General features: G+C 42.6%; 2 protein-coding genes across 2 annotated transcripts; both read right to left on the reverse strand.

Annotated features, from left to right (window-relative positions):
* Positions 1-682: 682 nt before the first annotated feature.
* prdm12a (PR domain containing 12a) lies at positions 683-3,748 on the reverse strand (the record flags this gene model as incomplete). Its single annotated transcript, XM_079289064.1, has 5 exons — positions 683-1,116; positions 1,242-1,356; positions 1,626-1,781; positions 1,894-2,084; positions 3,532-3,748. The coding sequence occupies 5 exons, from the start codon at positions 3,746-3,748 to the stop codon at positions 683-685; spliced, it is 1,113 nt and encodes a 370-aa protein (XP_079145190.1).
* A 4,691-nt stretch (positions 3,749-8,439) lies between these two features.
* Positions 8,440-25,167, reverse strand: fubp3 (far upstream element (FUSE) binding protein 3). Its single transcript, XM_079289099.1, has 18 exons — positions 25,059-25,167; positions 20,897-21,008; positions 19,854-19,887; positions 18,972-19,021; positions 18,753-18,824; positions 17,946-18,003; positions 17,593-17,752; positions 16,576-16,674; positions 16,276-16,380; positions 16,068-16,170; positions 15,656-15,756; positions 15,388-15,517; positions 11,716-11,876; positions 11,348-11,453; positions 10,776-10,832; positions 10,484-10,534; positions 10,237-10,364; positions 8,440-9,871 (listed from the first exon to the last, which is right to left on the reverse strand). Exons 1-18 carry the CDS (start codon positions 25,152-25,154, stop codon positions 9,863-9,865), a joined length of 1,632 nt encoding a protein of 543 aa, XP_079145225.1. The 5' UTR covers positions 25,155-25,167; the 3' UTR covers positions 8,440-9,862.
* Between the last annotated feature and the right edge of the window lie 800 nt (positions 25,168-25,967).

A 25,967-nucleotide genomic window follows, 5' to 3' on the forward strand; every position in this document is an offset into this window, starting at 1 on the left:
GTAAAGCAGCAGCATGTCTTTTGATGGGTGACTTCTGAGAATAATCATTTGTTATATCTTATCATATTTATTTAGAATAGAAGAAAGCACAAATGTATTTACATTCACATGTACAGTATAGCAATACAATACAATTTTACATTTACACAACGGTATAGTATACAGTCTGTGCAAGATTAAAGTGACAATTTCAGTTTACAGTGAGGATGCAGCTGAAACAATGTACACCGGTGGCCACTTCCCTTAGTGTCCAATTACTCGACAAATATCTGACTGTTTTCACCTGAGCTGGTGAGAATGTGATGCAAAATAATCAGTTTAAAAATGTAGAAAATATCAGGGGGTTCTCCCACATTTGTCGTGATGTATGACACAGGTTTGAAGATTACACGAGAATAACAAACTTTTTTTGTAAAATCTTCAGAGTTGTTTTTCAGCACATTTCAGCTTTCCAAAGACAAACATGAAAACATCTTTCTGCTGGAATTCTGATCGCATGATAGCCAAAAAATACAAGCAATACAAATAAGGCAACATATTCAAAAGTCTGTGAGATGCTTTGCCTCAACTCCTGTATTCCCTTAGTGGAGGCCTGTCCCATCAGGATCTCCTTTACTTCCCCTACAGCTGTAACCTAAAGTGCAACGTTGTTCTGCGTGACTGTCCCTCCGTCTGCCTGTCATCATAGCACCATGGTGGGGATGTGGTGCACCAGGGGCATCTGGTGCTGGTGGGGCATGGCCGTCATCTGTGGGGGAGGAGGGGACACTTTGGATAACATTTCGGCGGCGTGCGCCGCGGGTTTGTGCCGCGCGCTCTTCTGGTGCGCCCTCAGGCCCGCCAGCTGGGAGTAGGCGCTCTGACAGACGTGACACTTGTAGGGCCGCTCCCCGGTGTGCAGGCGGACGTGGTTTCGGAGCGTGGACGACTGGCTGAAGCGGCGGTTGCAGAAGCGGCAGACGAAGGGCTTGTCCAGGGTGTGGATGCGCATGTGGGAGCGCAGGTTGCTGCGGGAGTTGAAGCCGCGGTGGCAGATCACGCAGCGCATCCGACTGGCTGTGGTTGTGCAGGCGGGTGGGGAGCAAGAGGAAGGGCCCTCACAGGAGTGGGAGTCCTCTGGTAGAGGGAAGAAAAAGGGACGGAGATGAGATTACGTTTGTCTCAGATGTGTGCTGCTGCTCAGATTTATAGTTTTAAAATTACGTAGTTTCTCTAAAAAAACTAAATTATAGGCTACTCACCATTCCTAGTTTTCTTCAGTTGCTCTTCATCTATTCCCGGAACTCCGGGGATTCCCAGGAACGTGTTCTGAGTGTTTCCATACCAGACAAGTAGCTCCTGGTCTGGCGGGATAGTCTGAAGAAAGAAGGCACACGTCAGCTAATCAGCTTGTGTCTTTGATTTGCTGCTTTGCGGCTGGTGCAACATGACAATTCCGAATTCCAGAAATCACATATGAAATGATCCCTTTGGCCAGCAGACGGCGCTGTTCGAAAGGGCATTTACATTGTTGTCGGTCAAAACAATCCCATAAAGCCACTGACTGCACCAGTCAATGTTTACAGACATACAGCGTTATTCTCACAAGATAGTGCAGAGAAACAAACGGAAGTTCATTTGTTTACCTCCGACGCCTTGTAGAATATGCTGCTGCCGATCTGCACCACCTCCAGGTTCTGCTCTTGTTCATTCCGGGCGCACTTTATGTAAGTCATCCAGCTGCGTTGGTCCTCCTGGCTGGCGTCGATGAAGTAGCGCACCGTGCCGTCGTCATTGAACACCTGAGCGCACACAAACAGCGAGGAAGTTATAAAACAGTTGTCACAATCATCATGCCCTGCAAGCTGAATGAATGAACTCGAGACTCCATCGGAAACTAAAGTCTCAGCTCACCTCCCACATGAGGTTGTTGTTCTTGAGCAGGTCCACGTGTTCCGGGGACAGGACTCTCCCTGTGAAAGGGCCCATCTCAGTTCCTGCTTTGATCCAGGTCTTCGAGAAGATGCCCAGGCCTTCTCCGGGGATCGAGCTCTGAGCGATGATCACTTCACTGGGCAGCACCAGGCTGGACAGCTTCTGCACCTCTACAGACATAAATAAGAAACGTGAGTTAAATGAAAGCTATAGATGAAATAAAGACTGTGTTGACAAATGTGCACGAGTAAAACTGCACAAAAAATGTAATTCCTATAAAGCGCACAGACTGATGTAAATTCTGGGGAGATGCCAAAGCGCCTCATACAGGAGTGCTGGAAAAGTCCTGAAAGCAGCTAATGGACTGGATCTTATTTTAGTCACGAAATATTAAGCTACACCTTATCCTCCGTTTAATTCGATTATCTGGTTGAATTGAACGTTTTTGTTGCGCAGAGAAACCCCCTCGGAAAGCATTTTTATCCGCACCAGAAAGGGGAAAAAGAAAAAAAAAATCGTGCGTTTCTTTAATGTCAAAATCAAAGATTTTAGGCTTCGAAAAAAGCCGGGCCGAATAGGGGTTAAATGGTCCTCTATTGCCCAGGGTCCAGCAATTTGTCATGCTTCAGATGTGATATTCATTAAAGTTTACTGGAAAAGAAACGGCTAATTCCAAATTCATTATCCTTTTAAGAACTTTGTAGCAATAAATTTGCGCTGAATGAAACGAGGACTTGTTAAAAAGACTCAGGAATTTCTGCAACAAAAAAATGGAAAGGCGATTAGATGGTTGACATGCAATGAATAGCATTAGATTTACCCTTCACGGTGCATTATGCGAGGAACAGCAAATCTTTTAAGGGGAGAGAAAGAGAAAAGCTCCGGAGCCCCATAGCTGCCAAGAGAGGAAAAGAGACTGTCCGGAGATTGATGAATGCGGGATAAAAACCCGGGACGTCTCAAAGAAAGGAAACCTTTCTCTCCTCGAGGTTTAAGTGGAAACTTTCCCAGGTCAAGCACAAAGTTAACCAAATGAATTTAATGCCCTGCGTCTTTCAATCAGCCGCAGCTACACGCCTAACAAGCCTCTAAACGCGAGGTCTCAAGGCTCTGAAAGGGTTAACGCGTTAAATGGGTCGAAATAAAAGCAGCATAAGAGGGAAAATGTAGAGAACTGCAACAAGTTGGTGAGAGAAACTTTGGGAAATAAATGTCAGTGGATTTTTTTTTATAGTTTCTTGCGCAGGACGTGGGGTCTTCTTGAAATAAGGATGGATGAGGTTATAGTATTTGGACAAAATGGCCAAATTTGTATGTCAGCGAAAATTGTTTTTTTTAATATCTTCGTAGATTTCTGTGATACACATTTGCAGAAAATCTCATACAATCTAAACTAAACACATTATTTGGAAGAAAAAAAAACATAGGCTTCATTAAAACTAATCAAATAATGCTTTTTAATTCAAGAAAAAAAAAAGTAACTTAGCGTAATATATAGCCGACTTAACATTAGGCTACAAACTTCCAAACTTGCACAGCAAAAATGATAAAAAAAACAAAACAATCGGGATTGAAATGATATAAAACAGTCCATAATAAAGCAGCATGTCAGCCTACCTCCGACGAAGGACTGCGCCAGCACCTCGGCGGTGAACGCGGTCTTGGGGCTACCGCTCTGCCGCTCCTCCGCCAGGTGTTCGCCCAGCACGTTCCTCCACCTGCCGTACAAGAAGCTGTGCAGGATGTCCGAGGTGATCACGTCTGACAGCGAGCGGCTCGGACACTTAAATCCAGACTTGAGAGCCAAAGAGTCGGCGGGTAGCACGGAGCCCATGTTGCAAATTAAAAAAAAGAAGAAGAAGCCTCTGAAGTGACAACAGCGGTGCGGCTGCAAGTGGTACAAGCGATAAAACAACAAAAAAAGAAAGAAGAAGCAGAGCTGCGCCTCAGTGCATCCTTCTGCTCCAAACGGTCTGTGCGTAAAGGTGCCCTGCCTGGCTGCGAGGGTCTCTTTATATAAGTGGCTAGTGTGACCCCTGTCTAATTACTGATTAATGACACACCCCTCACCGCGAGGACCTGCCCGCTGCACCGCAACACACCAGCGGAGACATAACAAAAAAACACCAGCAGAGAGAATAAGGGAACAATTGTGGCCAAAACTTTATTTGACTAATTATCCGCACTTAAAACTGGAATTAAAATTAAAGCAACATGTTTGTGCAAAGCTGCGAATGCATGATTGGCTAAACTGTCGATAAATATATGTAATATGATGAAATTATGAAAATTGAACGTACTTTAAAAGCGTGTAATGTTGTAGAAATAGATTATAAATAATTAACAGGATGCACGCCTTAGCATACAATTAAACTATTGCACTTTGTTTAAAAACCATGTATGCATATAACTATAAAAAATAGCCAGGTTTCAAAATGTAAAAAAGAATCAAATAAAGAACATTTTGTGGGAGTTTAAGTGATAAAGTGAGTTTTTATGTGCACAAGTGGGTCATTGAGTCTGGGAGTTGCTCGCCCATTTTTTTCTCATGCATTTGTTATTCATGTGGTGGTAAGAATCATTTTTTTGTGAGGAGTTAGCGCGGGAATAACAAGAATGGAAACAATCTCGACGTGGAGTTTTTTTTTCTTACAGCATTGTTCGCATGCAAAAAATGCAAAGCTGCTTTGACGTGGTTCACTTTTTCAAGCCCTTGTTGAGGTAAGCGGTTTAATATTCATGGCTGTTCGGAGCCCCCTCGGTATTGTGACAACGTTTAGATGAGTATATACGGCCCTTTTCTTCTCTATAGTCGCAGTCCACTGTGTTTTTTCCTCTCTTGCCTATTTTTCGGGCTTGATGGACTGGGGCTAAATGGGCAGTTTTCCTTCTTTTCCAGCAGAGAGGACATCTTTATTCCATCCCCGGCTCACAGGTTTCCCATTCAGCTCTCCTCCAAGTAATGTCAGGGCCCTGAAAAGTGCTGCAAATCAATCTTTCATGGTGTTTTGAGAGCAATTTGACATCCATGCACTCCTCTTTTCACTCCAACAACTACAAGGGGATTGTCCGAAAAATGGGCAAGTTGTGCTCTCTCTTTCTTTCTTTCTCTTTCTTTCTTTCTTTCTCTCTGGACGAATATGGATTATGGCAATGTAATGCGAAAGAAGATATAGCAACTAAATACAATAGCGGAGGTTTTTTTTGTAAACTGAGGAGACAGTGAAAAGGCAAGGTGAGTGACAGGGCACGAAAAAAGATTACTGTGAAACAGCTGCTTTTTATGAGCGGGCCCCTCCTACATTTGTCTCCTTTTCCCAGATGAAATTTCTCTGCTCTTTCAATGGGATTCTTTCTCATCTAGATTGATTTACATTTATAGCATTCATCGCACAAATCCGAGGTAAATGGCGGAGGACAGGGGGTGGGGCCGCTTCTTTATTAAAGAGGAATTAAATGAATTGAATTGGGGTAACGCATGGATTTGATTTGCTTATTTATGCATTAACCTATGGCATTATCCGGAGCTAGTAAAGCCGCGGGCATGTCAGCAATAGCAAATCATCCTGCTTAGCTGTTCCATTGTAACACTATTTAAGCTGTTATTCTGTCCATTTAAAGCTTATCAATTTAATGTGGATGATTGACAATTATTGCACAAAGAACGCGGTAATTGTTGTATTTCAAAGAGCTGGTGGGAAACCTATCAAAGAAAAGCGTTTGTTTGCGGATAAATAGCGGAGTTTAACGCCAATCAGGGGAAAAGAAAACGTGGGGAGAAAGGACTCGGTCACGTCAAAGTAATCCATGTGAACGTTTACACTTTAATGACAAAATAACAAAGTAAAAGACGCTTTTATAAATAAAATAAGAATAAGAATAATTTATCTTTCTAAAATAATAGTCCCCAATAAAACACATGTGGGTAAAAATCCTTGTCACATTATGAATCAGTAACTCAGACACACACGCACGCGCGTACACACACACCTCTGCAAACTGCAGTCATCCAACCAGCTGGGGGGGAAAGAGTGCAGAGTCTCTGGGGATCCTCCGCAGGGTCATTAAAACCAGATTAAGGTAGCTGCCACAGTATGGAGGAGGCTCATCTGTTGCAAAGGTGAGAGAGGTGGTGGTGGAAGACCCCCCCCCCCCTCCCTAAAAGAGCGTTTTCTACACCCTCCCTTGTTGGACAGCGCAGGGGGGAGTCAGGACACCTGCTTGATGTGGAGGAGTCGTTTACCTAAATTTACACAGCGAGGAGAGCGGGGTTTTTAATTGTTTAGCCGAAAATACTGAATTGGAAAAGTGGATCCATCCTCTCCAACAATTAAAACATTATCACTCAGTTCAATGCAAAAACACCAGCAGCGAAAAGTATAAGCAAATACACAATTCTGTGGTGCTTGAGTCATTTTATTTCCACTACTCGCACTGTGCGTTATACTCTCACAGCTTTAATTACTGCCAATTCAGATTACGGGAATACAAAACATAATCAGCTGATCATTCATGATTTACTGTTGTAGATTATAATTCACAAGCAACATCGGTGTTAGTCATTAACGCATCAACAATTAGAATAAATAACAGAATATATTTTTGTGAAATGGGCCATTTTACAAGAGTACTTTTACTTCTGGTACGTTTAAATATAGTTTGATGCTCAACCTTTTGTACTTTTAATTAAGTAAAATTTAGTTTGCATGACTTATGACAAAGTATTTCTACTTTGTGGTATTACATTTAAAAGATGTGAATACTTCTTCCACTGCTCTTTAGTGTAAAGATAATCCAAACCGATCGATAAGGCTCATTGAGAAAACCCGTCGGTATAAAGAAGAGTTATTCAAGTGATGCAGTGTTTGCGCCTCAGTGGCGCGAGTTAAAGTAGAAACACCACAAGGTGATAGTCATTGTGCAGACTAGCTCCTTCCATCAAGATATGGTATTGTTTTATTGTCGTTTTATTACATTTTATAAGATGATCAAATATATTTTCAACAATTCAACTAAATTTGTAACTGTAGCTGAAAAAAGCGTATTAAAGTAACAACACGTGGAATATGTTCCTCAGAGTTTTAAGCCAAAGAGTAAATGCAACTTCTAAAGTAAAGAACAAGTTCATCACTTCAGTAAAACCACTGAGCACAACACAAAAACTGCAGTTTATCCAATTTAAAGAAGGAGTTTGAAAATTAGTTTTAAAAAACTAAACAGCTAAATAAAAAGTATTATTTCCCTGCAACAACTTTTAAAAGTTGATATTCTTGTTCTGTATGTTTGGTAATTGTTTAAGTATTTAAATACATTATGTTGTATATTGTGTCACTAGTCAAGCCAAATTAGCATAAAATGTAATTTGCCCAAAAGGGCTTTCCACTCTACAACATGAGAAACACTGTATCCTCCTCTGAACTAGTTTATAGAGGATGGTTCACATGCTGCAGCATAAAATAACCCCCGAAGGAGCAACGGCGTACGAGTAAAGTCTATATGAATAATAATCGTGCCTCTCAACCTCAGTCTGCGAATGATCCTGGAACAACTAAATCATTAGAGGGCCACAATGGACCACCAGGTCAGAAGTGTCCACGGGGACGCGGCCTTAAAAAGAAGAGGATCAAAATCAAGGGCTGGATTTGGAAACAGCTGCACTGCATCAATGCAGTGGACGGTATGGGGCCGCGCAGGGTCCACTGTGGAAGGAGTCCCCCTGCTGAGTGCAAAGATGTGCAGTGACAAAGCTGGAGGGGGGTCTGGAGGGGGTGGAGAGGGACAGGAGGGCTGACGTGCTGCTGGAAGTGGACATTTAACATGTGCACAGAGGGAAAGGGTGGAAATGATAGATGGATTGTTTAGGGAGCAATGAGACATGGAAGTGTAGGAAATCTGCTACAATTGAGCAATGAGGAGAGCGAAATCAATCATGAAACAGAGTTCGTTTTCAGAGACAAACCCAATTCTGTAGAGGCGCAAACTGGAAACAGCAGCCTGACGAAAACATGAGAAATGAGTCAACATTAAATGTATATCATGGCAATCATCACACCCGATTGATTTAGATCTAACAGACCAACGAAACAGGTCCAGAGTTGAATGCCGATACAAGACAGAATATTAAATATTGTGGTTTTATAGCAAAAGCCCTTAAAGCCAGGCGTAAAGAATTAAGAACAATCATATACGTTGACTAACTAACAATAGTTCCTTCTTTGCTTTTCTCGGTCAGAATATTGTAAGTGATAGATTAAGACTAAAAGTCCCCGCAAAAAATAAAGCAAGTAAAGAACATCTCTACCAATTGTAATCTGCAAACAAGGAACAGTTGTGCCATTTATTTTAAATATTTAAGGGCATGTATGTGATAGATTTGGAGGAGTTTAACTGTCGAAATATGTATTTGCTGTTTTTCTGGCAGCCCTGTGGACTAGAATCCACCTTCATGTGTACTTATATGTAAAAACTATATTAACCTTTGAGGAAAGTGTTAACATTGTAATCAGCTTAACAGTACACAATAAAGGTAGTCTGGATGTTTTTAATACATGTTAACTGTACACGAAGGAAAGAAAACACCATAATTAGACATTTTGAAATTATATCCCTTTTCATTAAGAAATGACATTAATACCAGAATCATTTTTCCATAATGATGCATCATTTATCTCATTTATATTAGATCACACAAAGAAATAAAAAATTAATTAAAAAGTTATTAGCATTGGACTGAGTCCAACGCCCCGCTGAGTCCACAGCGAGGGCTCAGTGGGGCGTTGGTGAACTGGGAGGTACCAAAGAAGACAGTTTTTGATCATAATACTTAAAACATAAAAATACTATATTAATTATTACACAGGTAGAAGTACAGAGGCTTAGCAGTCTTGAATAGTTCAGGTACAGAACATACACAAAAATCTATCGCTTATTTTTCTTCATGACAAGATGCAACATCAAATTTCAAATCACACATTCACAATCTTTGAACATTTTCAGTAAGAAAACAGAACAGAAAAAGAGGGACAATTCTCCTGCTACACTGATCACAGGGGAAAAAAAAGTGTTTTTATAAGTATATATATGTGAAACATATATATTTTAAATTAACAGTCAAATATATGAGCATATATACATAGTTTTACAAGGTAGCAAAGGCAGAAAAGCTATTTGCAACATCCCCCTAAATCCTATCGGAACAGATAATTGTTATACATTATCGATGACAATTCCATTTGAAAAAAACAAAACATCTTAAAACTACAAGTTAAAAGCCTGTGAAAATATTAGCGAACCCATCTTTGTTTCAAAAGGGAAATTAGATATTGCACCTTTGTTTAAACCAGAGTACAATAACATGACAATGAAAAACAGCATACAATGCACAACAGGAATTAAATCAGAACTACTGCCGCTGGCTGACACTCATCCTGCTTTTTAAACCGTGTAACAAAAATACATTTCCTGTAACAAAACATCACAGTTTTCATTTCACTGAATTATGTAAAAGGAAAAAAACATTTGAACACACTCTCTGTTAAACATCTTATGACAACACGGTATTCAAGACTGCTAAGCACATAATCATGGTTTCATTTCAAACAGAACTAGAAAAAATAGATCATATTGCCTTTTGAAATGTTACAACTCTGGTCAGTTTTGGCCGTACAATCTGAGTCAAAGACAGGAAAACATAGAAAAAAACAAAACAGCTCTCTCAAGTCCAAAAAGGGATCCCAGATACTGTCTATTCAAAATAACAGTGTACACAAGCATTTAGTAACAAATAACTGTTCCTGATTTTTAGAAATATTACTTTATCATATAAGTCATTCTACAGCTAGTGTTTCTCACTAAGAAAAAAAGTCTTCAAGGCGTTGTAAATCTAGAACCCTCCGTTAAAAGAGGGTTGTTTCCATCCTCAGTGATTCAAGTCTGTCCCCGCCGTCTCTTAATGATCCTGAGAGTAAAAACAGTTTGTTCATCATCAACATTGCAGCCGATTCCACTCACATTTAAAGACATTTAAAGAGATAGAAGGTGACGCGTTATACTTTCAACCAATCCAACCAAGAACTGTGCCATAGAGCTCCATTGATGTACAACAACTATTAAAACACATTTCCTTTCACAGATTACATTGTTAAAGTAGTTGCTTGTTTTTAAGGTTTACATCGACAGTAGGAACCAATGGGTTTGGAGCTGAGAGTTGAAGTCATGTACCGAGGAGCAGCCTAACATTGTTGGTTTTGCTCTTTTTATGGGATTTGTTGGCAATAAGGAACACCAGCCTCCTCCTGATCAACGTGTTCCGCCGGTTCTCACCTGAAGGCCCGGGGCTTGCGTTTGCTGAGCGCCCTGGTTGAAGTAGGCCACCGGCTGTCTGTAGAAGTCAACCCAGGCGTTGTAGTCAGGATTAGAGGTCTGCTGAGATCCAGGACCAGCTGTCTGGCCTGAAGGGGGAGAAAAAAAAACACAACAGTGAGGAAAGGAAAGAGAGGAGCCAGAATCAAATGCATGAAGTCAACCTGCAGGTTTGAGCTCATAATGAAACACTTCCACAAGTACTCACCCCACGCTTTGTTGTATTCAGGAGCAGAGCTCTGGGCTTGGTTTTGCTGACCTGAAAACCCAACAAAGGAAGAGTTCCAATTTTGTTTTTTTAAACAATACAAGTCTTAAACACAGCATTTCCCCTCTGACTCTTCAGTTTTAGTGAGCAGAGTGTTACACTTAAGTTGCAAGCAGGATCATCTTTCCAACATGGTGGGTAAATAAATGGCTTAATCAGGCTTGAATTTAACAAAAAAGGATGATTTAAATTTAAACTTCTGTGGAACAACAAAAATATCCCGTTCTCTTGCCTAGCTTTTTATAATACTGCTCCCAGTCCATCTGGCTCGTCTGGGATCCATTGTGACCTGAAACCAGACACACATAACACCACCACAGTTACCGACAGCGGCCTTTGCGTTTCCCTTTTCACCGTCTGCTCTCATCCGCTTCCTAACTATTTCCATCGACAGCTAATTTAAAATCTGTACAGGAAAGAGGTGGTCAGCCACAGCGAGCGTCGCCATCTTATCCCAGCCTGCTGAAAACTGGCCACGCGTTCAGAGCCACGTTTAAAAAAGGCAACACGATAAACTCAGTTTGTTCCCTCGTTGAGCAGAGTGAGCTAGTTGGGAACGGATCAGATTTCTAGTCATACGTGGTCAGTTCTCGGTGCTTTTTACTTACTGTGGTCCTGTTGGCCTTGAGGCTGCCACATTTGAAAAGTTGTACCCCACCCTCCTCCTCCTCCTCCTCCACCACCACCTCCTCCTCCTCCACCACCTCCACCTCCTCCTCCAGTCATGAAGGTCTGAGCCCCACTTATGTAAAAATAAACAAGACAATTCAATGTGAGTAATAAAGTTGACAATCAATTTCTTACGACAACGTGAGGCGGTTTGAGGAGAAGTTGAAGCGTACTGTTGAGTGGTTGGTCCTTGGTTGTAGGGATTCATACCGAAGCTGCTGTTGCCCCCCATTCCTGGACCCTAGAGCACAGAAAGGGAAGAGGAGGCGAGTGAGGGACCACACTTGTGTTTCAAAAGGGAGCCAACAGGCAAGGTCAGAGGGCAGGGCCGGGCGCTGATGCACTCCATTAAGTCCATTTGATGGATTCTTTATGTTTAACCTCTGGTGATATCCTGCCGGCCACCAGCACAACAGCAACCCGGCAGCTCTCCGCATTGACATGTGCGCTCATGAATATCGGGCCAGACAATAGATTTTTGGGGCCGGGGCCAGACCACCTACCCCAATTCTCTCATCGATCAGCTGGCGGGCCTTCTCCAACTGCTGCGGGGTGCCTCGGATGGAGAAGATGCGCACGTTGGGGTCGGTGTTGGGCGGCGGGTTTCTCTGCAGCTCCACGTGGGCACGAGACTGCTCTTTGATGTTCTTGATGGTTTCTCCACCTGGGGAACGCAGCGAGGGGTATTTAACTAGGGCCGCGACTAGCAGGTGTTTTTGTTGTTGGTTGATCTGCCTTCATAAGAATGTCAGAAAATACAGACGGCTATTCAAGAGCCCACGAGGACGTTCTCACATGTCTTGTCTAAAAAATAAATTTGGTTTAACTATCACAAAAGACAACGGAAAACAAAAGAATCCTCACATTGAGAACCAAGAACTGGTAAAAAATGCCTCAACAATTTGAAAATGACTTCGCAACTACCATGATAATCGTCTGATTGATTAATAAACTTATACATACGATCACAAACTGTTTGTGTGACTCATGTAAGACTTCTCAGATATTAACATGAGATGAACTTCTTGTCAGACAGCAAAACAGCATCTGAAACTCTTTCCACACCTTTCTGATGTCAGAATTTTGTCACGTCGCTTCCTACAATGTTTTGAAACCAACAATAACGCCTACTTCACGTAGAAGGAAGACAGGTTTTCACTCAAGCGCTCTCTTCACTCATCACAAAACACTATCATTTGTACGTAGAAAGGAGTGCAGCACAAAGACTAACCGTGACTTCAGTAACGTAAAGTGTGTAATCATCAGCGTAGAGGCGAATGCTTGTACATCACTAATATTTGAATCCAGCCTTCCAGTACGATACGACCGCAGCATTGAGCCAGTGCGATAGAGCTACCTTATGAAGACTCCGGCTTGCGTCTCACCACTTATCTACCCATTCTGTGGCAACATCCATGCAAATCAGGAAACAAAAGGAGACATCTCCTGCACCCCCCCTCCGCTGCGTCAGATGCCAGCTCTCCGACGTGTGGGGAGAGCAATTACACCAGCAGGGAGAAATTAAACATAGTAGGCAGGAGAAAAGACCCAAAATTGAAGCGTATCCTCCTTCTGGGATATCGTTTGTCTCTTTTACCCTTTTCATTCTTGACTCGGTGTTGTCCTCTGTGATGAGAGGAGGGAGTGACCGGGGGAGCATAGACGCCGACAACCCCCCACCCCCCATCTGAAGGAAAAAAGGCTGAGGGTGCTTCCCGGGGGGACACCGGGGCTGTCCCAACATCAATTACACATTTGTTCACTTGTGGCTGACACTGATGACCCCGGCTGACCTGATGAAAACGCTCATCAAAAAAGCTCTCCTCCTCCCGCAGCCGATCCCTGGCTGCCAACAGACTGCACAGGGCCCATTAACCCATTGTCAACCAAATGAAACTTCTGCCTTAATGAAGCCATTATGAGCTCTTCTAGTCAGACGCCAGAGTGCAATGAAGACCCCGACTATTCATTTCATGGACTGGGCTGTAGTGAGGGCAGATAATACGGGCCTTATTAATGAGACTGGTTTAGTGAGCTGGAGAAAAGGAGGAGACACAAAAGTGCAACTGGTGACGGCATTCAGGGCAAACCCGATGGACTGGTTAGCTGCTGGTGGGGTGAAACTCTCCGGCCTCGAGGGAAAACATGAGCAGAATGTGTACCGAGCTAATTCCTAACGCAACGGTAGTTTACATCGAACTAGAGGTGGGCAGTATGGTTTAAAATCAATATTGTGTTGAGAAGAGTATTTTTATATCAATATATAATCAGGAAAGACGTGTGTAGTAACTTCCACTAAGAAAGATTGTTTTGCTTTCGATAACGCTCCATCAGAGGAACTTACAGAAAAGGAAAAGTCTAGTTTGTTTGTGTACTTTTCACTATGTTATTTATGTGTTCTGATACGTTTGCTGTATTTTATACCCTGTTCTAGACCCGACATGATCAGTTAATCAAGCCATTGAACATTAACCGATAATCCATCCATCTATCTGCTTATCCTTTAGAGGGTCACGGGTGGGCGGGGGGTAGCCGGGTCCCAGCTGTCATTGGGCGAGAGGCGGGGTCCGCCGTAGACAGGTCTCCAGTCTATCACGGAGACTGACAGCCATTCATGCTCACAGTCACACCTACGGGACATTTAGAGTCGCCAATCCACCTCAGCTCCACGCCTCTGGACTGAGGAAGGAAACACACAAATACCCAATTTGGGGTGCCGTCTCTAGCACAAAGACACTTCAGCTTGTGGAGAGGAAGAGCTGGGGATTGAACTACCAACCCTCTCACATAAAATCTCACTTAACCTTTATCCGTTACATTTTAATTACCAATTATCATGAAGTTGGCGACTAAATTTGTAAAACTGCATCATGTCATAATTTCACAACACGATTCGATTAAGAACATTGTATTTCGTCCCAGCCGTACATGGAAGAAGAGATGAAAATCAAGCCGCATAGTACTTTTCTGAAAGATGAATACAGATATATCAAAGTGAAATGTGAGAAACCAAGTTTAGCTCATGTAACGTTGTATTTAAAACAATTCGACTCATCAGGGGTCGAGAGTAAAAGTCCATTCTTCACATTAAAAGCAGTAGAGTTTGACAAATAAATGTCAACACATATGGTCCACCTGCTAGCTTTCAAAACAAGCAAACTTAAACTTTCAAATGAGCGAACTCCATCCAGTATGAGAAGCGACTGAAAGCCCAAGACAACATAGTACGTGGACCTTTGAGTTTAGATTTTTGGTCAAGTTGTTGGACGCTTGTTTCGGCTCTTGCACTGAACTCACGGCTGTGATAAAGTGTGAGCAGGTTGGTGGGTGGCTTGATTCATCAAGCTGTGTGTGTGTGTGTGTGTGTGTGTAGGGGGTCAGAATGGAGGGGCAACGGGCTGCATATGGCATCGTAAAGATATTAATCACCGCACCCTTTAAGGGACGGCTGACAGCACACAGACCCACCGCCATCTCCACCATATTGGCCCACTTCATATGCTAATGCCCAGAGAGGGGGACGCAACGCCCAGGTTTATTTGTTTCCCTCGCCCCACTACATGCACAAAAGCCACTTGACATTTCTATTGCCATGTTTTTATCTTAGGTAAAGAGGCCTACTCCCAACCCGCCCACAACTGCACGCACACACACACACACACACACACACACACACACCATGGCGACATGCATGCAAACACACACACACAAGCTCCTTCCAATGCAATGGTCAATGACTTTTAAATAGCTGGCAATAGAGTGGGCATGAATAGCCAATAAGCTAATTCCTTCTATTCATTCCCTCGCTGCACTCTATTGGGCTGAAAGACCCTCATTAGATGCCAGGCAGCCTTCCACATGATTGAGGGCTGTTATTATGCACCTTTAACAATTAATGTCACATTACACGCATTATCCCCGTCATTAAGCCCTTAGTGAAGCCAATGAATGCCACTTGTGCTGTATACATGAGGCCTGGAGAGAGAATAGGAGGGTGGTCACTCACACCCCACCCCCACCCCCTCTTCTCCTCAGTTTCACGCAGAACACCAAACGGCATTCAGTTATTAAGGGGAGAAGGCAATCTGGCCGTTTGGATATACTCTTATTAAGACTGTTCATTTTGATGGACTCTTTATACCGGGCACGAGTTGCGTAACTGAATGGAAACTTACCTTTACCAATCACGAGTCCACACTTATCGGCCGGGACTGCATATGTCACCTCCTGCAGTCCTCCAGAGCTTCCCATGTTACAGTCACTTCGCCCCCGACGTCCGATTACACCTCCAAATCCATCTCTCTCCTACGGGAAGGGAAGCAGCAACAGTGTTTTGACGCAACAGAGCAGTTTGCAGGAAATTTAGAGATTCTCATTTCATGGATCGGAAGCTTTTTATCGTATTTACTGGAGCGATGTAAACGGAGAAGCAGAAACGCAAACCTGAGCAGTCTGGACCAGTTCATTGATGAGGTGGACCGCATGGTGGCAGTGGTCTGGCTGACCCATCACCTGAGCGATTCGGTCAGGACTGACTCCATCATCTGGACGACAAACACAAGGGACACCAAAGGTCTGTAACCGTCGTAAGACGGCACACGCATTTACTTTTGAGCACTTTAAATACAACTCAATATGTAAAAGCCTCGGGACATTGTTTAACTTTGGATTTCACAGCTCAAGTGAGTAGTGATTAAGAAGGAAGAAATTATGAATTTTAGGATTATTGGACTGGAATAAATATCAGCCTCCAGATGAGAAACTCAACGTCCAATTGTTTCTATTCCTGAGGCAACATTATCCGTCTTTAGGGATTACACGTTTCTACTTTACTTCTGGCCTCGTTTCCTCCTACCTTGTTTGAACTGGATCCGGACTCCCGCATCATTCTGAATCTTCTTGATCATTTCTCCGTTCCGGCCGATGATGATGCCGACGGCGAACCTGGGCACAACCACCTGGACGAAGAGGAAAAAGAGAAGAATTCAGAAAAGACTGCAAAATTATCTGATGCGAATGAGTAGAGTCACAGTATTTTTTAGAAGCGGAACAAAAGCTCTTACATCCAGACTGCTTCCCCCCATTTTGGATCCAAAGTCTGCCCGGCCCACCCTGAAGTCTCCTTGGTCCTTGTCTCGGATGAGCTTTATCACAAGTTCACGGGCTTGCTATGAAGACGATTGAAAGACAGAATCTTTATTAAAACATTATTTTTAAACAAAGAATGTGAATCTTAAGTGCCCAGCTGGAATTCTCAATAAAAACAGAGACTTTCAAACGACTGGAACGCTGAAGGTATAAAATGTGTGAACTTGAGTAAACTGGCAGCATAGCAGCGCACACTGAGCTCCTCTGAGACCGACCTGCACTTTGTGGGGATCCCCAGTGATTCTCAGGGGCTTGTCTGCTCCAGTGGGCATGGGGTCATCCTGAATCATTATCATCTGCACTCCTGTCCTCTCCTGCAGGGGTACAATCAGACAGAGCAGAAACACACCGTCGCGTTACCCGGGGCTCTAAAGACCATTCACGCTGAAGGGAGCAAATTCTGCCACATCTCAAAGAACAGGTTTTATATTTTGATGTGATCTTGGCCATCTCGACCAGAAGTGGAATAACTATGAAGGATGTGAAAATGATGCTTAGGTTAGTGTGCGTGTCAGCCGTAGAGCTCACCCCTACAAATACAGACAGAACCCAGACCATAAATACAACAAAACTATATTTCTGATGCACTAAATTCACTTCCTGGTTTCTTAAAGTACCGATTAAAGAACCGGGTTCATACTAATTTATAGCCAATTCCAATTCAGAACCAGGTTTAAGCCCCCTAAAGTTTAAGTTTAATAGTATGCCAAGAATGTGGTTTAAATCAGTGTTTCCCAGACTAAATGACAAAACATTGTGACACACTTATCTATGAATCATGAGAGGGAATTTATGGGTAAATAAACGTTCCTGACCATGTTTACTGTCATTTCCGCATCACGATACAGCTATCAGAGATATATACATTTGATAGATGTGTTATTGAAAACATATGCACATGCTAAATACTTTAGAAATACATTAATTTAGCCCGAGACAACAGGCTCTTGTTTTTCTCCTCTCAGTAAAACAAACATTGTATAACTGCTATAAATAGACTGATTATTGCACAATAAAAACAACTAGGCTCCCTCATATGACTGAAAGGTGTACTGCAACTTTAAATCTCAAATAAAAGATGATGGCAGAAATTCTGCACATTTATTTGGCAACCCTAATGAAACTGTTATGGTAGAGTTGTGTTTAGTCCAGTCTGTGAGTCAAATGAAGATAAACGATGGCCGACTAACAGAGTACAGCTGTGTTTCACTCAGTGTGGTCCACTAGCAGACCTGCAGCTGTTTGATGGTCTCTCCTCCTTTGCCGATGACGAGGCCCACTTTGTTGGCGGGGATGAGGATCTGTTGGATGGAACTGCCGTCCATGTCGCTGTGAAAGCCTGGACCGTACCGACACTGCTCCACAATCTCACTCAGCAGCCTCTTGGCCTGACTGTGGGGGGGGGGGCAAGACATACATTTATCACCACAGTTCACCTCACATCTCTCTTTGTCAAAAGTGAATGAGGTGTTCAGGTGATTCAGTGGCTAATTAAGTGGAGATGTGAAAAGAGATTTGAGTTCATGCCCTCTGTGTCACTACAATAGGGAACACTTTGAGCAAATCTGTCAAAGTTGAGACTTACTCAATGTTCTCTGGGCTTCCAGTCAGCGTGCAGGGCCGGTCCAACATGCCTCCGCTGTCTGGAACAACATCAGCACAACAGTTAAAGAGACTGAACACGGGAGCACAAGGAGGAAAACGGTCCGATTGTTGCACGCTAAAAGACAACTGCAACTGTTCTTCTGGCTTCTCACTATAAAAACTGCTCGCATTCGATATACACATCACACAAATACACAAGTGTGATATTAGACCATGACGCATCTTAAACTCTGATCTAAGGTGAGCACAGATGTCAGAAATACATCTTCTTAATTTAACACCAGTATCGGATGGAAGCGTTTCGCCGCTTCTTCCGCCCGACTCGGATCACGAAGTAGATCGCAACGTTTTTTGCTAAGGATTGGCGCCTCTTCTCAGTCACTGAGAGTCAGAGCCTTCGTGATATGTTGCACTCTCTGGAACCGAGATACAACATTCATCTCACAGAGACACCCTACAACCAAACCAAAGCTGGAGTCATTGAAGTAAGCGGGTAAGAAAGGAGTAGCACACCGAGCTGTAACAGGGATGTTTTAAAGAGAAGTCTATGTTATTTATTTGTGAACAAGGGCAGCTTGATATGTCAATTGACAGACAACCAACTTGACAGAGTAAAACGTATATAATATACTATTGCGAAACATTTCCAAAACTACTGTACACAAGGAGAAATAATGGCAATCGTTAAAAAGACCCCATATTCTACTGTTCATGGTTCTGGCCTTTGAGGAGACGCAGTGGATCTCCTAAAGCAGAAACAAGGGGCGTAGATAACGCGTTTGGTCACCTGAAGCAATCTGGATCTTACAACCCGATTCCAGCTGGATTCTTGAGATCTGCTCTCCTCCTTTTCCAATGACTACAGAAGCAGGAGACACACAGTTTAGACGCCTTTTTGAATTTAGACAGGGGCCTTAAGCAGCGACCCAAAAACTGAGCAGAACGTCAATACTGGTGATTACATGAAACATTAATACCGACTATAATGAACTGAAGAGCTACTTACTGAATCCCACCATCTTATCAGGCACTTTATAGTCTTCTGTAGCGAGAGCCCTGGAGAGATTAGCACATGATCAATAGAGTGTTCTGATTGCTTCTTTTCTCTGATGGAAAACCCAAAGATTTAAGTTTACGGTCATTGAGGACGTAGAAAAAAACTGAAAATATTCATTTCAGATTTAAATCATCAACAGAACAGAACAGCCGATTCATTTTCAGTCGATCAACTAATCGTCTAATAGTTTCAGCTCTAGAAATTATGAGTTAAATCATAGTTTTCTTAAATTTGGTTTTCTGGTTCTAGCTTCTCAAAAAGATGTTGCTTTTTTTTATATCATGGTAAAAAAGCTGACGAGCAGTATTGAATATATTTGAATCTTCTTTTGATGCTTTTAGGCTGTAAAAGTCCTCTTTCCAATTAAATGGTATTTTGTATGAAGGGTTTGCATTGTACATAGTGTAAAATAAACTTTGTACAATGATTCAACCGCACCGACAATAGAAACGGCAGAAGAAGACTAAAAATCCCAGTTTAAACAAAGACTGCAGAGGGCCTAAAGAAAAACAGCAACCCAAAATATTTAGAGCCCAAATGAAAGTACTGTTTTGGTTCAATAATGAGCAGTTTCAATGATTCCATTCTTCTTCTTTTGGGGGAAAACTACTTCAAATGTAAACAGTGAATATTGTGTCTGAATTACACAGTTTATACAAGGAAAGACAAAACATCTTATAACAGGTGGACCGGTAGTGTGTATGCAGGTGAGAAAAGAGGCCACAGTGAGTATGTGACGGGAACAGCTTTGGGTTCAGAGGGAGAAAACACTAAGAAGACAAGCAAGTGCATCAAAACGAAGAGAAACAGACGAGAGGAGGCTCTGCTCACCTTTGATGTACCATTGCACCGAGGTGGTTCCCTACTGAGAGAGGTGAGAGGGAAACAAACCAATTAACACCAGAGAAATAATGTGAGATCATGGTGAATAATAAACTGTTTTAAATATCTGTGAAAGTGACGAAGCAGCAAAATGAAAAAGGAACGAGTCACGGGGGGGAGCAAGATGGATATGGTGCTGCCAATCCTCTGCGTTTGTGTCTGACCCACAGCGGGGGGAAGGGGGGGGGGCTTCCACCAGCATGGTAATCAGGTCTGTGAGTGTTTCAATCAGAGCCGCTCAGAAAAAAAAGAGAGGCAGCCGGGTCAGTGGCTGCTGGTCCTGAATTGCATTTTGACGAGGGTAGCACCAAGCAAGGGTCCTGCAGGGTCAGTGGAGGATGTGCTGCCATGAACACCCGAGTTGATATCTAGCAACTTCAAATCAATTTTATGGTCGTTTGCACCGATTTCACTACCTCTGGAAACGGAACGGCTATGAATATAAAACAGGAGGTGTACCACGTTTATACGAGGACAGGGCCGGAAGATAAAATTGGAATGCCGTGAGTACATTTGATAACTAAATACTGAGAGCTAACCGCAGCGCTACAAAGATACCATTTCTGTTATTCCGCCAATATGGTGAGACAGCCTTCACAGAGAGAAACCGAGGACACATGTTGCAAACAACAGCGCCAAACAAACCTAAACCTGCTTTCAGGGCTGAGCCATCATACAAACAACTGACAAGAGGACGGCGGGATTAATAGTTAGCTTCTTTCATACATAAGTGACGGACAGCAAGATAGAATGACACGTTTTTCACGACACTGCAGCGTCAAGATACTCAATACTCCTTTAAAAAACATGAAAACAGAAGGCCATGGTTTCCCCTGCATAGATCCTTCTGAATGTATGACCAGGTCCATAAACTATGAGACGAGCCACGTTCAGACTGCTGATCATCAACAGTTGAACATAGATCAATACATGAGAACATTCTGCAGACGTGCAAACGGGACATGTATGCGTTGGTGCTGAAGGCCTCTTACCTCCATTGTCTAGTGAGCGTTTCTGCCCTCCAAAGCCGTAGAGGGAGTGGTCTGTGACCGGAGGGGAGCTGTTCATGTTGGGCATCTGGTCTCCTCCCATCTTGGCTGCCATCTGGAGACACAGAGCAGGAAAACAGACTGAATTTAAAAAAAAAGGTGAGAAGTGGACATGTTGTGATTTTATCTTTGAACATACCGTTCCCTTTCCAAGACAACCCTTCATGAAAAGAGTGACACACTCTTTTCTTCTTGGTTCCTTAAAAGCATCGACTTTGCTGTGAAGTTGGGCCTTGACAGAGTCATCTGTAGCTGAGTGTTATTATTTGACAGCAGCTGAAAACTGCACTTTGTACATCGCGACAGCAGCTTGAAGCGGTCTAAACTACAGAGAATCATGTTTTCCTAGAAACATCATGCGTCCAGTCTCTGACTGAACTAACTTCTTTCACTGAAAAATTACACCGATAATCACAGCACACGTCAGTTCCTCAGACTGAATTTGCCAGAAAGTTACAACAGATACGAGTGCTACGCAGAACAAAGACAGATTGTATACCTTCCCAGATCCTGAATCAAGTGAAGGCGTTTCCAGTTTTTAAAAGGTATGTAGATGAGCAAAGGCAGACGAGAGAAAAGATAGATGTCCAAATCCCATATTCACCGTCAGTGATCATAAAACTATTTTAATTGCCTTTAATTTATTTAAAACAAATCCGGAATGGATGTAGTTTAGAGTCAAAAAGGTGACTATTCAATTTTACGAGCTGTAGTTTGTTTTATTTGAAACGGTTATACTTTAATGTTTTTCTATTTCTGTTTGTCTGAGAATTGAATACACGAGTGGAGATAAGATACTAAATCATGAATTTGACAGATTAGAGTTTACACGGGACACAAGGCGCGTTAAGTAACAGAGTAAAAGCTGTCACAACGACCACACAAACCAGGTCTGACGCAAAACACGGAGGCCTCTCATTATGTCGAAGTTTGTGCAACTTTACACACTGCAACCTGTTACGCAACATAAGTTGCAGTCAGCTTAGCTAGCTAACGTACTATCACAAGTTTGATACCCTGCAGCTTGACCCGCCACGTGACCATGGCTAATATTTAGTTTAGACGTGAATCCGCAACAGCTGTGTTGTCACACAAGCAGCTGTACAAGAACTTTGCCTACAGTAAATAAAAACTGTCGTTAAAATCAATATCAGCTGTCAGTACTTGACCAGTTTTTACTCTCCGTACCAAAAAAAGTCTTGGCTCACACCTTCACCTAGTCCTGTGATGGAAGAACACCGCACAATAAAACAATTAGTTGATGTTTACTACATACATTTCGCTACACGTTTCTCTTTCAATGATGGAAAGTGTCCAACCCCCACAAAATAACTTCAAGAGTGCAGTTATTTGCATCACAGAGTAGCTAAAAAAACAAATCCATTTCTACTTTTAAAATCCTCCACTTGCCAAACTAAAGTAGATACTCGTGTTCTGCAGTGACGGACATTTAAATCTTCAGTTATGCTGCACGAAAGCGCCAACAGCATTTTCCACTAGCCGTTAATCTGCCACCTCTGCTTCCATACGAAAGTATAGCATTTCAGAAAATTACACCAAATTGACATCTGTGCCTGACTGGAATCTCTTCCACAATATGAAAATATAGTGACAGCAATTAGAGTCTTCCATCACCATCGGGGATGATTATCTACTTCAGAGCCCAGCGGTTGAAGTGAGAGGAAATAAGGAGGCAGGAAAGGAAGCAGGTGTGGGGGGGCTGCTGTTTTCCATGACATTGTTGTACGTCGAGCAGCCTCAAAAGCATTTTAGATGGAAGTCAATACTCAAGAAAAGGCTTAAAACTTTTGAGTTGAATTTGCTTTACTCCCGAGTTATATTTCACTACAGCTGAGCAGATCCCAGAGAAGTATCTCCCAAATCACCCGTTTTATAAGGCGTGTCCAGAATGGTATGGGTGTAGGTTGTTATTGGATTTCACAGCATTTGTATTGACATGTTGCATCTTGTTTTATTAATTACAAACTAAAGCGGTTACTGTTGATCAGAACGCTGTTGCAACATGATTCAATAGACACTTCTCTATTGCTTGTTCAGTGTGAGGCAAATATCTAGTAAGTTCCACCAGCATACACTGAGTTTATTATAAACGCTATGATTCAAATGCATGCATTCAGCAAAACTATGTTAATATGAACTTAATCGCGCTCTGTATAAAACAAAGGGGATCACAGAGAGCAGGTTAAGTACGGTCACGCAGTCTGTTGGATTTTATGTCAAAGTGTCCGTAAGAAACTATTCCAGAAATGAAATCCTGTGACATGTGGGTTCATGGGAACCAAAGTATGTATGGTTTATATTTAGGGTCCGAGAACACCTTGTCCATTGGGCGCTGAGGCACAACTGTTCGGTCACAGAGCTAGACTATTCACTCGATGTGGTCTTCATATAATGCAAGAATTGGTGTGTACGTTCATCAGTTTACATGAAATACATTGCAAAGCAATTTCAGCTCATGCAGCTAAAAGATTTAAGTAGAGAACCCGTGACACATTGAACTGCATCTGTGGGAACAGCTAACATACACTTCAGTGTAAAGAAGAATTAAAACAAGGCCTCCACTTCCTATCTCTCAGACTTCTGCTGCATCAATGTCATATGATAACACGCAAAACCAACAAGACTTCCCCTTTCTATAAAGTACATGGAGGCGTGCAAAAATCCACAATGTAACACCAGCCATGAACACAGTGTGGCAGATAAACATAACTTTTTAGGAGGGTTAATATGTGATTCATCCTGATGATGGTCTTTGATGATTAACAGCAGTATCTTTAGCCCTTCTGCAATTAATGATGCAAGAGTGAGAGGTAGATAACCACAACTAAATCCCTCGTAACCTACTTGTCACTGCTAAGAGGCCGACATGAAGCTTTTTGTTTTAATCTGAGATCTTGTGAACGTGGTGTGAAGCATACATGTGAGAAAGTGGAGGAAGGAGGGATTACTTGACACGTCACATTTGTATCTGGGTGCACTCAAAATTGGACTACATGTTCCAAAAATTCACTAATAATGAGCATTGAGCTCAGTATCTGTTATGAAAGACATTTAAAAATATTTTTTACCATCGTATGAATTACGGGATTAAAACACGTAAGGACAAATTTGGCTATTATGGATAGAATCTACACAGGGGGAAAGATTAACTGGTAGCTGTGTGACTGAAGTCCAATTCACACTGTATTAACAGCAGTCAGTGACATACTTATCAACTTAATGGTGGCCTAAAGAGTGGAAAAAAACAAATGTGCTCCACAGGAGGAGTGGAGGGGGGCTTATTTGAACAGATGACGTTACACTACATGGCCTTACTCCGACGCTGCCTTTTGGGACACAGTGTCACACACGCTAGCTCGCTAGCTAGCTAGCATCAGCTCATAGCTAGCTTACTCACATGTCTGCGCCTACGCAAAAAAACACGTTTCAACTTTTAAACACGAGCTCGTTGTTAAGTTAAAGACGGGGGATGGACGTTATAATTGCACGTGATCCCCGTTTAAGATCTAAGTGAGTCTCTTTAAATGGGGCAACAGCCGGTTATACTGAAGCTAACTCAGGACCAAGAACTAGCATGCTAACTTTATTGACAGCGTGTCAGGCAGCTCGGTGTTTGAGGATTCACGTCTAAAGTTAATATTAGCCATGGTCACGTGGTGGGTCAAGCTGCAGGGTATCACACTTGTGATCGTAAGTTAGCTAACGTTAGCTAAGCTAACTGCAACTTTACTTATGTTGCTTCACAACAGGTTGCAGTGTGTCGGGTTAACTTACTAAAGTTGCACAAACTTCGACATAATGAGAGGCCTCCGTGTTTTGCGTCAGCCGTGGTTTGTGTGGTCGTTGTGACAGATTTACCTCGGTTACTTAGCGCGTCTCGTGTCCCGTGTACACTCTAATCTGTCCTCTCAGCTATGCTGCCTCGGCTACTTAACGTTAGCTTGCTAGCTTGCTGGGTACATGAGGAGTGTTGTGTAGTAGGGGGTCCGGGGTGCCCCGACCACAGTCCTGCCCTGCTCCACATGCAAACACGTTGTTCGTGGTCCGAAAGCGCTACACGTGTGTTCGCTGGAGAGCATTTTACCTGTCGGACCCGGCGTATCGTGTCTGCGAAGTCATCTTTCGTTCCGGGCTGAGCCACCGAGGCCTGTCCCTGAACCAGCTCCGCCATCATCATCATCCGCCTCGGCAGCTGAGAGCCACACTTAAAAAAAAAAGAAAAAAAAAAAGAACAGCACACGTGCCAAACCAAAGCTCCGCGAGCCAGATGATCTCGCGAGTTGATCGAGGACCACATAGCACGTAGGCAGAGACATTTTTGCTGTCAGAGTTTATGAAAGAGTTTTCATGCATGACTTTTATATGATAATTCAACCACGCATAATCCTAATGAAAGAAGAGTTCATTGCAGGGTTGTTATTTTAGTTAGATGTAACACATCGACTCTGGTATGTTAAAATATAAACTGGCAACTGCAATCTCTGGAATATCTTTGTATGTGTAAATACACCCGGTCAATTAATTTGATTCTGATTCTGGTATAATAAGGCCAACTGAAGTTGCTATACTTCCCCTGCATTGGGGCAGTTGTGACTCAATGGATTGACCTGGTCGTCCTTAAATCACAAAGTTGGCGGTGTGATCGCTGGCTCTTATACTGTCCGCATGTCAAAGTTACTCCCTGGGCTCTTTACAGCAGCTCACAGCTTATAAAATGCTCAGGATGGGTGAGATACATCGATCAAACGTCATGTATGTGACAATTTAAAGTTTAAGTTGAAAAATAGTTGAAACAAGACAACTAAACTAATCAGCTAACAGCAGCAGGCCTTGCTTCGGGCCTCTATGGCAAAGACAGAACCATCTTGAGTTGTTATTCATCTACCTGAGACATCTGCACTGTGCCACCTTGCTCCCTCATGTGCCTCAATGTGTTCTGTAATATTGTTAAAAAAGCAAAAGCAAAGACTCACATAAATGTTTTAAACTGACT

This window comes from Melanostigma gelatinosum, assembly GCF_949748355.1.
Source record: "Melanostigma gelatinosum genome assembly, chromosome: 18".
Lineage (NCBI taxonomy): Eukaryota > Metazoa > Chordata > Actinopteri > Perciformes > Zoarcidae > Melanostigma > Melanostigma gelatinosum.